At 36.9% G+C, this 14,047-nt stretch overlaps 2 protein-coding genes across 2 annotated transcripts in view; one reads left to right on the top strand and one right to left on the bottom strand.

Annotated features, from left to right (window-relative positions):
* Positions 1-14,047, top strand: part of LOC133523573 (UBA-like domain-containing protein 1) — a 136,791-nt gene that overhangs the window by 7,538 nt on the left and 115,206 nt on the right. The window lies entirely within an intron of this gene.
* Positions 601-14,047, bottom strand: part of LOC133523564 (uncharacterized) — a 94,923-nt gene continuing 81,476 nt past the window's right edge. Inside the window, exons 9-11 of the mRNA XM_061859218.1 lie at positions 3,287-3,436; positions 1,429-1,615; positions 601-1,194 (exon numbers count right to left, since the gene is read on the bottom strand). Coding sequence (XP_061715202.1) covers positions 1,109-1,194; positions 1,429-1,615; positions 3,287-3,436 — 423 coding nt within the window. The 3' untranslated portion in view covers positions 601-1,108. The remainder of the gene's footprint in view (positions 1,195-1,428; positions 1,616-3,286; positions 3,437-14,047) is intronic.

Here is a 14,047-nt window from a genome sequence, read left to right as displayed (position 1 = left end):
TAGTAGGTATTTGTTATGATTATACCTAACCATTAATTAAATATTTCAAAGAATTTATTGGCTATACGTAATTCTCTTGAAGTACAGATTAGAGTATTGTTTTCCTAGTTCATATAATTAATTAATGAAATACCAGAAAGCCTTGTTTCATTTATAGCAGTTACCAGTTCGCGCCCACTATCGTAGACTGGGGTCACTTTAACTAGTAATGTCATATTGATTATCGATTTTAAACTACAAGGATTTTTTTGGCCAAGTTTATAAATTCTGTTACGGTTGGTAGCTACCTATATCAATACATTCACGCTTTCAATAATAAATGTGTTAATAAATGTTAAAGTCAAAGTAACCTCAATACGGTACGGTACCGCGGTAATTTCAAACTTGCGATTACAACTCGCAGCCTTCCGACATAAGCAGGTACACAATTATTTATTGGATTTCAGGTCATTATAGAATTTGAATAGCGTAATGTCGGCTCCCTTCCCATGATTCGCTCCTTATCAATTGTAGTCCGTGTGTATGGAGTTTAGTTCAAATAAGGGGTAGAAATAGTTAAGGTTGAACTTTATTTGATTATAGACAAAATAAACAACTGTGGGAATAAAATAAAAATTTAATGTAGGATCACAATGGAACATATGTTTTTTTAGATTAAAACTATCATAATTTAAAAGCCGTTTGTGGTTTCGCGCGGACATACGTTTTAATACTATTTATCATCGAGAAATGCACGTCAACCCTACTTAATATGATATTTCACTATCTTAGAATGCCAGCATTAGTTAGATACACGATAGGTGCATAGATTCACGTCAATGCCAAATTGCTGTCTCATCATAAAACTGTACAGAACGATATTTATTAAGAAAACGAATCTTAAATATATGAATTATTTAACAATAATTAAAATTCGTATTTATACAACCAACCACCTTTGTAATTGATAACGACTTTTCAGAACTGAGACATTCTATTTACATCTGTACGAATAGCCGCGAATGGGTTAATGTCACGGTGATGGGATGGACGGATGGGGCGCGCTGAGCTACGCACACAGTACGAGTAAGCGCGACGCAGACGCGGACGCGGACGCGAGCGCGAACGCTTAAGCGCAGCTACAAGCGCAACGCTTCACGCGCTTCTCAGGCTGCAAAAGCGCGTCCACACTGCGCACTGAGCGAGGCTGCATGTCTGAAATACAAACAAGGAAATATAAATCGTATTAGTTAGGCAAAACAAATTATTAGCAATAAATCAGAATGCAATAATGCTGAGCAGTATAACGTCATAATGGTATTTAATTTATCGCAAACTATAATAAAATTATAAAGCACTTTATAACAAATTGAATTAAAGCCATTAAACAATTATTGTATAAGAGACGCTAGTATAAAAGAAGCGACCTTATTTACATATGTTACTTACAATGCGGTCTCTCCTCCATTGGCATTTCTTGTGGCAGCATCAGAGTGCGCGGCGCGCGAGGGGGAAGCGCGGGCGCGTCCTGTGCGGGGGCGGCTTGCGCCTCGGCCTGTCGGCGTTGTTCCTCTTGCGCCTCTGCTTCAGCTTCAGCTTCCGCTGCCGCAGCCAGCGTGTTCACGATCGTTTTCACCTGAAAATATGAGCATTTGTGAATTCAATGTAGGCAGTTGCAATTCAATTTAACCGCAGCTGGTTTGACCTACTTGAAGATACGCTGCTGAACAAATAAAATGTAGCATCTTATGAAATGTACCTATAAAAGCAATAAACGTACGAACTGATTACTGATTAACTAGGACAATTATAAATACTGATAAAACAATTGCAGGACAAATCCCACTATTTCGCTGACCGGGATTTCATCGACCGTAATTAGCTAACTTAAAGGCGAGCCTGAAAAGTAATTTCATTATTTCTATCTAAAATACCTTTTTAACCTTTCAAGCGTTTGACATGCAAAAGAGATAGCTTTGATTAAGGTAGTTTTCCTAACTCCTAGTTATATTCTTTGATGTAATAGTATAAAAGGCAGATTATTCAACATAAACGTTCTATGTAGATATTATTACTATTATAAATCATGCATATCTAAGTAAATACGTGCATAATTGTACGTGCCTATCAAATTGAGGAGTTCCCCTAATTCCTCGTGGGTCCTAACATCAGATCAGAACTAAATTGCTATGGGACCACCGTGGCGGTACCTATCTCCTTTCATTCTTCCATATATACAAATTATACCAATCTGCAGGATATAACTTCCTCCTTTGAAGTCTCTCGATTTTTGCTGTCACGTGGCAAGATAAAAGGAAATGGCTGAATCCATTTTTGAAAACTTATTTAGTGCAATTATTTTCCCCAAGAAATGATTGTTCATTCGTGTTTATGAAAACCCTGACTCAAATTCATATTATTTACGCGCTATTTCATTACTAACTGCGAGTAAAATATTCATGCTTACTTGAATCACTTTGAATTGCAAAGATGACGCCATGGACTTTACGACGGAGTTTTCCCAAACAATCGGAGTACTATAGCCGGACAAACAATACAAAAAGTTTCTATGGGATGGAGTTAAAATTAGGAATGTTTTTTGATGATAAAAAAGTTATGAAAATATAGGTGTGATTAATTTTCCGGTAATATTTATGATAATGTTAATGTTATATAAAACATGATCCTTTTTTGTCGGTAAACTTCGGAGATAAGGGAGGAGAAATGGTATATTTTTACACATTTTATTTCAAAAATAATATAGTTTCTTCAATTCTTCAATTTGAGCTCTTTCAAATAATACTCCACTTGACCTAGTAACTAGTAAAAAAAAATCACTTTCAATGTGTCTGGGTTTTACATAGCTATTCCAAATTTCAAATCGATAGCTTAAGTATTAGTCTGCAATGTGACAGACAGACGGACGGACGGACGTATAGCTATAGAGTCGCACTATAAGGGTTTCTTTTGTACCTTTTTCATATGGAACCCTAAAACAGTGTCACACTATCCAAACATTAATACTATTTCATTCTCGCATTGCAACTTTGTCAACGTGTTGTCTACTGCGACATTTGACAGACCATACTTAATGACCCAGAAAACCTCTTTGCTGGATATCGGCAGCGTTCTCGGTGATCATGCTGTGGATCAAGCATGTAGTCGACGTCAAAGATATTTTTACACTTTCGCACCTTACACAACATATTACACACGCAAAACATATTATCATATTTATGACGTCAACAGTATGTCCTCAAATGCCAACTATCACGGATGAATAAATGAATTGTGTTAGCTCACAAACCTCTTGCATGTCATTGTCCATCTGATTTTCGCGGCGCTGGTTGGCCGCGGCGTCCTCGGCGGTGCGGTGGATCACGTGGATGTCTTCAGGCGTCAGACCCCAAGGCAGGTTCATCTGCACTGGGCTGCCTTCCATGTTCACCTTCTGGACCTGTAGACATAGCTTAAATAAGTACTATATGGATAATTGAGATAAAAAATAAAAACAAATAAAAAAATAAATATTATAGGACATTATTACACAAATTGACTAAGTCCCACAGTAAGCTTAATAAGGCTTGAGTTGAGGGTACTTAGACAACGATATATATAATATATAAATATTTATGAATACCTACTTAAATACATAGAAAACACCCATGGCTCAGGAACAAATATCCATGCTCATCACATAAATACATGCCCTTACCAGGATTTGAAGCCGGGACCATCAGCTTCGTAGGCAGGGTCACTACCCACTAGGCCAAACCGGTCGTCAAACCTAAGATAACCTTATTGCTTAAGAAGATAGGCCACGGCCGCTTCTCCATACAAACGTAGTTCCCATTTTCCTCTCTGGATATTGTGTACTGACATTAAGTAAAATATTTTTACATATTTTGATGTATATTAACCATAGCTATTCCCTCATGTTTGACTTGTTTCATTTTTTTTATATGTATAAAAACGAGGAGCGACTTCATATTTTTTTAATGCTCCTAACTATTATAATAACTAAAGATTCGAAAAAAAAAAAAAAACAGGGGCATAGCTTTGGTTGAGATACAGCAAACTGTGTCAAAATATTTGAATAAGAGGAAAATGAGGACTACGTCTGTATAAAAAGGCGGATTCGGGGCCGCCGTGGTCATTCATTATGGAACCAATCTTTACATAAATATACAAATTATATATTACATTTGGGAGAAACGCACCGAAATGAAACCGGAATGGAGTCACGACATTAAAGTCGGAATATCAAAGCACGACGATGACTGGTCTGGAGCACCTTAAGCAGAAAAGTCTTCGTCGTGCTCTACCACCTCCTGCGGACTCGGACGATTTGTGTGCGATCGATGTGGAAAGAAATGTCGCGCTGCTATAGGACTTTATAGCCACCAACGGCGATGCCCAGCCCCATAAACCACAAGCGCCGCAACATGCATCTAGAAATGATGATGATATTGCATCTGCTGCTTGCTGCCTATACTAAAGCTTGTATAAAAATGATGAAGACGTAAAGTAAAAGTTAGTTGCAGAATGTTGATTACATTTAGGCACACTCGGACCGACATCTCCGATTACCGGACAAATGTACCTAACCCATTCCCTCTCGTCCATTAGCGATCCTAGTCCTAAGTTTCCTACATATTATGTAGGTGTATCAAGTGACTGTGCTGTGACAATTTCCTTATGATAACTACCTCCAATTTCTTTCTCTGTCACGCAGATATTCTCGTGAATATGAAATGCGTCATATTTAGTTATTATTATATCTAACAAGAAAAAAAGATAAAAAAAAGAAGAAAAAGCCTTTATGAAATTTACAAATTTGTCAATTCGAGTGACTTAAGTCGTCAACTGTTTAGTACCTACTTAAATCATCTTGCATAAACCACAAATATTATATCCATTGTAATTTCATTAAATTGTTCGTTCATTTTGTTCTCTCCACATTCTAAAACAAAAGGAGTGTTTCAACTTATTTATAAAGTCTCCCAACTTCCGATTTATCTAAAACAGGAAAATCGTTTCTGAATGAATAAGTTTTAATGGAATTTATTAATGTTTGACGTCAGCAGTTTATGTTCGATGTTATTATTCTGCATAAACAAATAATAGTTATTTACGATACTAGTGCGGAAAAGTAGTACCATATGTACTGAAAATATGTTTACAGTACATATGGTGCTACTTTACCGCACTAGTGTGAAAATTAGCATATTACGTTACTGTGTCGAACATTTAAAGGGCCATATGTACTGTAAAACGTTGTACGATACATGTGCGAATAGGTAATTCGCAATTCGTGTCGATTTAAAACACTCCCTTCGGTCGTGTTTTAATTTATCGCCACTCGTTTCGGATTTCCTATTTTTCGCACTTGTATCGTAATGTACATATGGTGCTACTTTTCCGCACTAGTGCGTAAATTAGCACATTATGTAACTATGTCGAAAATTTAAAGGGTCACTGGACAAGGGGTACTTTAAACCGTTGTACGATACGTGTGCGAATAGGTAATTCGCAACTCGTATCGATTTAAAACACTCCCTCCGGTCGTGTTTTAATTTATCGCCACTCGTTACGAATTTCCTATTTTTCGCACTTGTATCGTAAATAACTATATCGTTTCCATTCCTATTGAACTGGGTGCTTAGCCAACGTGCCAATTAGGGGTTGAGTTCCGGATATTCGATAAATCCGTATATCTATCAAATATGGGATCCGTATCCAACGACTCAAAGGATCCGGATATTTTGGATCTGACGAATCCGTTAAATAATTATGGTCATGCACCTATAGCAGAAGCAATTTTGGAATGAAAATTATGAATGATTTCGTACATTTTGTCATCTTAAATGTGTATTTATGTACATTTAATTTATTTTATTCAAATACTACAACAGCACATCAAGCTAGCTAGATTGCGCTCAATTTTGGTCACTATTTGGCAGAATCTAACAGGATTTTTATATTTTTTATTTAGCTCACAAAACAAGTTATAGACAATATCTAAAATTAGAGTATTAGCATACAGTTCAGATCTAGACTATAACTCTAAAAATGTGTGCACAAAAGTTTAAAAGGATATATAAATTATAATTTATCGCTAGAGAGGTGAGATGTCATTTCTACGCTAGATTATAGACAAAGTAAAATAAACAGTAGTACAGAGTTGCATGCGCTAGTTTTTAAAGTAAGTCTAAAACGAAAACTAAATTACAAAAAGTCTAAAACTAAATTATAAATTACAAAAAGCGTTTACGAAAATTGATAATTGTAAACGCAGCTTATTGACACAACATTTTGCGGAATTTATATATGAATTGATTTTTTTTGGTTTTTTATTTTGGTTGAAAGCTGCATTCAAATTTATTTAAGGATGGATTCTCGATAACGGTTTCGTTATATAAGCGACACATTCTCGTTATCTGGTTATAAAATGATGTATTGTTTTTGTAAATCTGTAGATGAAATATTTTAAGTGAGGGGTTGCGAGATTTGTATCGAGTCATAAAACTTAAAAGAGAAAGAAGAGTGGGACAGTCAATGTTCGAGTGTATAATTTTATAATGTATTAACAGTTCGCTGCATTTCCTACGATTTGTAACGGATGGAATATTGAATACATATAATAGAAGATCAAGATCAACTGAATGAGCTAGATACGACTAAGCAGTTTACCTCAATGTAACGGTACAGAAAGTACCTTTTTAATTAGTGTATTTTTATAAAATCTGCATAGAACTATCGAACTAAAGATTTTTTTTGACAAAAGCGAAACCCATAAACTTAGAATATATTAAGGATGACTCACGCTACACAGTGCCAGGACCGGGCCGGGGCGGACCGGAGCGAGCCGTCACACGGACTTTCAGGAGCGCCACCGTCGCCGGACCGTTCCGGGGCCGGGGCGACCGGGCCATCATCTCTATATTATAGTATCTCTATGCGTTGACACTATCGTTGAGTCTCCGAGCGCGAGACAGGCCGGGCCGGGCTGTCCGAGCTCACCGAGCCGTCCAAATAACGGACTGTTCATGACAAATGTCACAAATGTCAATCATATTGAAAAAATTGGTTCGATGGGAAGCAAGTCGATATAGAAATAAATAATAAAATCAAAATATTGGCCCTGGCTGCCATAATAGCTGATGAAGAGAATACTGCATACTCTGGGTAATTGTGCATTTGGACATTTCGCGGACACTTTCGGAAAAAGGAGAATTACACAACATTATGTTAAGAGCTTTATTTCCACATGACCCGAGACTCTTTCGAAGCCACCGTGTTCTCTGCTTAAGGTAATGGAAATACAATGCGTGTATATTGTCTCAAATAATCATGTGCCGAAGCATATTAAACTATTAAAAGGAAAAGGGATGACCGGTTCTCCATACAAACATAGTCCCCATTTTCCTCTCTGGATATTGATATTCCCTTCGTTCTACATCCAATTTTGTAATAGTACATTACGATACAAGTGCGAAAAATAGGAAATTCGAAACAAGTGGCGATAAATTAAAACACGACCGAAGGGAGTGTTTTAAATCGACACGAGTTGCGAATTACTTATTCGCACATGTATCGTACAACGTTTTACAGTACATGGCTCTTTAAATGTTCGACACAGTAACGTAATATGCTAATTTTCGCACTAGTGCGGTAAAGTAGCAACATATGTACTGTAAAAATATTATCCGTAATGGGGACTACGTTTGTATGGAAAAGCGGTCTCGTTTTGAGGTAGGTAACTAGGCAGATTACTTAGAGATTGACTCATCACAAGCTGCCCTAAGTGCTTCTTAGCGAGTAGACAGGCCTATTGTTTTTCAGTATTATTTTCTTCTATTGAGGTGTGCATTTGTGTTGTATTGCAAAAATATATCCGTTGGGGTTCAGTGATACCCGATAGATATTAACCCTGAATCACAAATGATCATTTTGCTTAATGCCGCGTTTTTGCATTATTTTCTCCCATCAATCCTATCATAGACTTGTTCCGTTTCAGGAATGCATGAAAAACTTAAGTTTAAAAGAGAAGATATTTAAAATGGCTGTAGGAATACCACAACATTTTAAAGTATCGATATAAGATAATCATCTACAAACATTCAGCTATAGAGAAATACGCGTACACCACTAAGAATGTCGGTGGTGCGCTCTCAAAGTGAAAAAAATAACTGTTAAGTTCGGTACACTAAGATAGAATTGTCTAACAAGTACAAAAAATAAACTACTTACTGGCTTACTTACTTCTTGCGGAAAAGGAATTTTTGATCTATAATACGAGTGGGTTAGGTAGTTGAAATTTACAGTGTGCATTTTATGGTTCCGTAGCCAAAATGGCAAAAACCCTTACAGTTTCGTCATGTCCATCTGTCTGTCTATCTGTCTGTCCGTATGTCACAGCTATTTTACTCAAAAACTATAAGATAACCAAAAGAGAAAAGTGGAAAGTAGGTATTTTTTATACTACGTTGGTGGCCGGCCTGATGGTAAGCTACTACTTAGTTTAGAAGTTCAAATGTATAAAAATATAATTTTTAGGCACGCCATCCATGTAACTAAAAGTGAAAAGGTTATTCAAGTAAAAGAGTATTAAATTTAAGATTTTTTTTAAGTAAGTGAGATGGCAAAGGAGTCTTGCGTAGCCCGTCATGCTAGCCCGAAATGATATGTAGCCCTTGTGCTATGCGTGCTCTAAGGCCGAGGGTCCCCTCATAACAAATGAATCGGGGGTAGCCTTACGTACCTAAGTAGCTTCCTCATACTAAAAAGTCGTGCAGAAGAAGATAACAATATAATTTTTTCAATATGTCAATTCCAGATTTTCTGTGTTTCTTAAATGTATAGTAACATGGCAGCAGTTTTCATCTTTAGGGTTCCGTACCCAAACGGGACCCTATTACTAAGACTCCGCTGTCCGTCCGTCCGTCCGTCTGTCACCAGGCTGTATCTCATGAACCGTGATAGACAGTTGAAATTTTCAAAGATGACGTATTTCTGTTGCCACTATAACAACATAGTATTGTGTTCCTGCCGGTGAGTAAGGTTGCCAGAGCTCAACGAGGGGAAGGAGGGTTGTTAGGCTCGGCAACGCGCATATAATTCCTCTGGAGTTGCAGGCGTACATAGGCTATGGAGACTGCTTACCATCAGGTGGGCCGTATGCTTGTTTGCCACCAACGTAGTATATAAAAAACCAAATACTAAAAAAATTACGGAATCACGTTGGGCGAGTCCGACTCGCCCTTGTCCGGTTTTTGTATTTATTCGTAAGCTTGCATTAATTGCCATGGCACTTTAGGCTTAGCTTGTAAGTACAGTCGAGGAAATTGATTCTTTAGCAGTTAACGTGTCACGTTACAATGGACAGCTCTTACCATAAGTATGTACAGCCAAATTTACTTGAACCGCAAGTTGCTAAAGAATCAATTTCCGCGACCGTACTAATAGGATATTCTTTGCTAATAGGTCTAATAAATAATATGTTGCGGACTCTTTTCTTAAACCTTTTTACTTGTATACTTTTTACGACATTTGACGCTGTCATGTTATTCAAATAGTAAAATAAATCTGACAAGAGAGAAAATTGTGATCTTATTTACAGAAAGATACTTAATGTATGAAAAAATAAGCAAAAATAAGAATGAATGTTTTGTGAGTGTGAAACAATTTTATTTTCTTTGACAAATAGAGCACTGCATTGCATTAACGATTATTATTATTTTAATTTGTATGTCTTTCCCATCACGGAACAATGGTATTCCGGACCTTTGAGAAGCGTGCGCCGAGCCCTAACCTAACGTAGAGGCCCTTTTGACACGTTCATGAAATGTAAGATGTACACCGAGCTGATGCTGCCCTTGCCCATGTCATAGGACGCACGCAGAGGCAGGCCCGACAGGGTGTAAGGACTATTGAGAGTTGTTGGAATCTAAAATAAACTAGGTTATTGTGTGAAAGCGATGGGCTAAACACTGAGCTATGGGATAAAAAACCAGACGCCTGCCTAATAAAACGGTATACAATTTTATTTCCGGCAGACGACACAAAAAGCGACATCTGGGATGGCTCAAGAGTAACACTGGTGTGAGCGGCTCAGGGGTATCGAGAGGCGTGCACCGCTTTCAACCCAGTGGCTGTAACAGCCACTGTGCCAACTCGCGTCTTGCACTTCCTCCCTTGGAACTTATAGCTCTAACGACTCCACCCTGGCCGGCCGGCCAAGGCAACCCAGAAGCAGATAATCCTGTCCCACCCACCCTCCTTCGAATGACAGAACTCCCTAGGAACACTCGGGTACGTGAGATCGTTACTCCCCAACTGCATGCCACAAGCTGCCCGAAGTTGACTGATTGCACTGGTAAAATCAGCGGGCCATAGATTATTAGTTTGCAGTTCCTAAAAGCCATTGCTGAAAGGATGTGTAGCTGTCATATACAAAAACAATGGGTAGACAGTCTCAAAGGGTATGTCTTATGATAAATAGTTTCATGCCGCAGTAAAATAATGTGATTTGTAGTATTTAGTTTTAAAATATATTTTTATAATGTGTATGCTAATCTTAAGGTATTTATCTATGGGCCGCTAGTTGCCTGAAATAAATTATGATAGATAGACGGATAGATGGGGTGTTCTAAGAGAAAATCGCTTTGAAAATGCTTTTGTCTTGTATGGCAGCTTCCTCAATCAACTGCGTTGATCGGCTAGATAATAAGTTTTTATAAAAGAAACATGTCTTTATGGCACCCATAACATTGAAGCAATACAAAAGTTAGAAATGAGAGTCAAATCTGACAATCGTTATCTACGCACGAAACATCCCTTATTAAATGATACTTGATCGTGACGTCATGATTAAGTTTAATGCGTTTTATTTGCATTGCATTTACAAAAAGAGGAGCTTTCGAGTTTCGAGGATTATGTTTTTAAAATACGTGTATATTACGTAGGTTTGTTTGTATTGATTTTTTGATTCTAGAAATAATAGTTGTATAACCTTAATATGTATGTAGGTAAGTACTAAGTACATAAAAGGTACCGAAATAGGTCAGAAGAGCAGTAAATTCAATATTACTATACAGTATATCCAAAAAGAGCGCTATGATAAGTAAAAGTTCCTTTTTAGGGTTCAGTACCCAAAGGGTAAAACGGGAGCCTATTACTAAGACTCCGCTGTCAGTACGTCTATCCGTCTGTCACCAGGCTGTATCTCGTAAACCGTGATAGTTAGTTGATATTTTCACAGTTGCCGCAATAACAACAAATACTAAAAACTACGGTACCCTAGATGGGCGAGTCCGGCTCGCATTTGTCTGGTATTATTTAAATATAGGAGGCAAATGAGGAAAGCCCATGAACAGAGGTCGTACCTATCATAGGATAAGTAGATATATATGTACAAAGAAACAGCGGTATGTTAAGTAGATTTTTTTATATAGTAGGCAAACGAGCAGAGCCCATGAACAGAGGTCATACTCTTATCATAGAATTGGTAGATATGTACAAAGAAACAGCGCTATGTTAAGTAGAATCGATTTTTTTTAAGTAGGAGCTAAACGAGCAGAACTCATGAACAGAGTTCGTATCATAAGATTTGTAGATATGTACATAGAAATGGCGCTATGTTAAGTAGAAGTATTTTTTTAAATATAGGAGGCAAATGAGCAGAGCCCATGAACAGAGGTTGTATCATAGGATAAGTAGATATGTACAAAGAAATGGCACTATGTTAAGTAGATTTTTTTTTTTAATATATGAGGCAAACGAGCAGTGCCCACGAACAGAGCTCGTATCAGAAGATTTATAGAGATGTACAAAGGAATGGCGTTATGTTAAGTAGAAGTATTTTTTTTTAAATATAGGAGGCAAACGAGCAGAACCCATGAACAGAGCTCATATCATAAGATTTGTAGAGATGTACAAAGGAATGGCGCTATGTTAAGTAGAAGTATTTTTTTAAATATAGGAGGCAAATGAGCAGAGCCCATGAACAGAGGTTGTATCATAGGATAAGTAGATATGTACAAAGAAATGGCACTATGTTAAGTAGAATTTTTTTTTTTTTTATATAGGAGGCAAACGAGCAGAGCCCACGAACAGAGCTCGTATCAGAAGATTTATAGAGATGTACAAAGGAATGGCGTTATGTTAAGTAGAAGTATTTTTTAAAATACAGGAGGCAAACGAGCAGAGCCCATGAACAGAGGTCGTATCTTAAGATTTGTAGATATGTACATAGAAATGGCGCTATGTTAAGTAGAAGTATTTTTTTAAATATAGGAGGCAAATGAGCAGAGCCCATGAACAGAGGTTGTATCATAGGATAAGTAGATATGTACAAAGAAATGGCACTATGTTAAGTAGATTTTTTTTTTAAATATAGGTGGCAAACGAGCAGAGCCCACGAACAGAACTCGTATCAGAAGATTTATAGAGATGTACAAAGGAATGGCGTTATGCTAAGTAGAAGTATTTTTTTTAATATAGGAGGCAAACGAGCAGAACCCATGAACAGAGCTCATATCATAAGATTTGTAGAGATGTACAAAGGAATGGCGTTATGTTAAGTAGAAGTATTTTTTTAAATACAGGAGGCAAACGAGCAGAGCCCATGAACAGAGGTCGTATCTTAAGATTTGTAGATATGTACATAGAAATGGCGCTATGTTAAGTAGAAGTATTTTTTTAAATATAGGAGGCAAATGAGCAGAGCCCATGAACAGAGGTTGTATCATAGGATAAGCAGATATGTACAAAGAAATGGCACTATGTTAAGTAGAATTTTTTTTTTAAATATAGGTGGCAAACGAGCAGAGCCCACGAACAGAACTCGTATCAGAAGATTTATAGAGATGTACAAAGGAATGGCGTTATGCTAAGTAGAAGTATTTTTTTTAATATAGGAGGCAAACGAGCAGAACCCATGAACAGAGCTCATATCATAAGATTTGTAGAGATGTACAAAGGAATGGCGTTATGTTAAGTAGAAGTATTTTTTTAAATACAGGAGGCAAACGAGCAGAGCCCATGAACAGAGGTCGTATCTTAAGATTTGTAGATATGTACATAGAAATGGCGCTATGTTAAGTAGAAGTATTTTTTTAAATATAGGAGGCATAAGATCAGAGCCCATGAACAGAGCTCGTATCAGAAGATTTATAGAGATGTACAAAGGAATGGCGTTATGTTAAGTAGAAGTATTTTTTTTTAATATAGGAGGCAAACGAGCAGAGCCCATGAACAGAGGTCGTATCTTAAGATTTGTAGATATGTACATAGAAATGGCGCTATGTTAAGTAGAAGTATTTTTTTAAATATAGGAGGCATAAGATCAGAGCCCATGAACAGAGCTCGTATCAGAAGATTTATAGAGATGTACAAAGGAATGGCGTTATGTTAAGTAGAAGTATTTTTTTAAATACAGGAGGCAAACGAGCAGAGCCCATGAACAGAGGTCGTATCTTAAGATTTGTAGATATGTTCATAGAAATGGCGCTATGTTAAGTAGAAGTATTTTTTTTAATATAGGAGGCATAAGATCAGAGCCCATGAACAGAGCTCGTATCAGAAGATTTATAGAGATGTACAAAGGAATGGCGTTATGTTAAGTAGAAGTATTTTTTTTAAATATAGGAGGCAAACGAGCAGAACCCATGAACAGAGCTCATATCATAAGATTTGTAGAGATGTACAAAGGAATGTATGACCTATTATTCACCTCGTAAATTATTTGCAGGTGACTAAATAAACACCCTGTATATATTTGTTGTTGTATCAACAAATCAAGCATTTACATTAAAAAAGTGAGTGACATTTAATTAAGTGGAACTGCTGATGAAGACCAGACGGAACACCTCAACTACGCGTATTTCACGTTTGGCGATATCTTCTTCGTTGAGATTGTTCTGCAAGTTATTTTTTAAGCTTCATTTTAGTCAAGATCTATTTCTGATAATGGATCCCAGGAATAATGGATGAAACTCTTCAAATATTTTACATATAGTATATTTTTATATTTGCATTTAAACAGTGCTATTTGGTGAAACGTGTT

The sequence above is a fragment of the Cydia pomonella genome, chromosome 12 (assembly GCF_033807575.1).
Source record: "Cydia pomonella isolate Wapato2018A chromosome 12, ilCydPomo1, whole genome shotgun sequence".
Taxonomy (NCBI): domain Eukaryota; kingdom Metazoa; phylum Arthropoda; class Insecta; order Lepidoptera; family Tortricidae; genus Cydia; species Cydia pomonella.
This window is presented reverse-complemented; position numbering and strand designations above follow the sequence as displayed.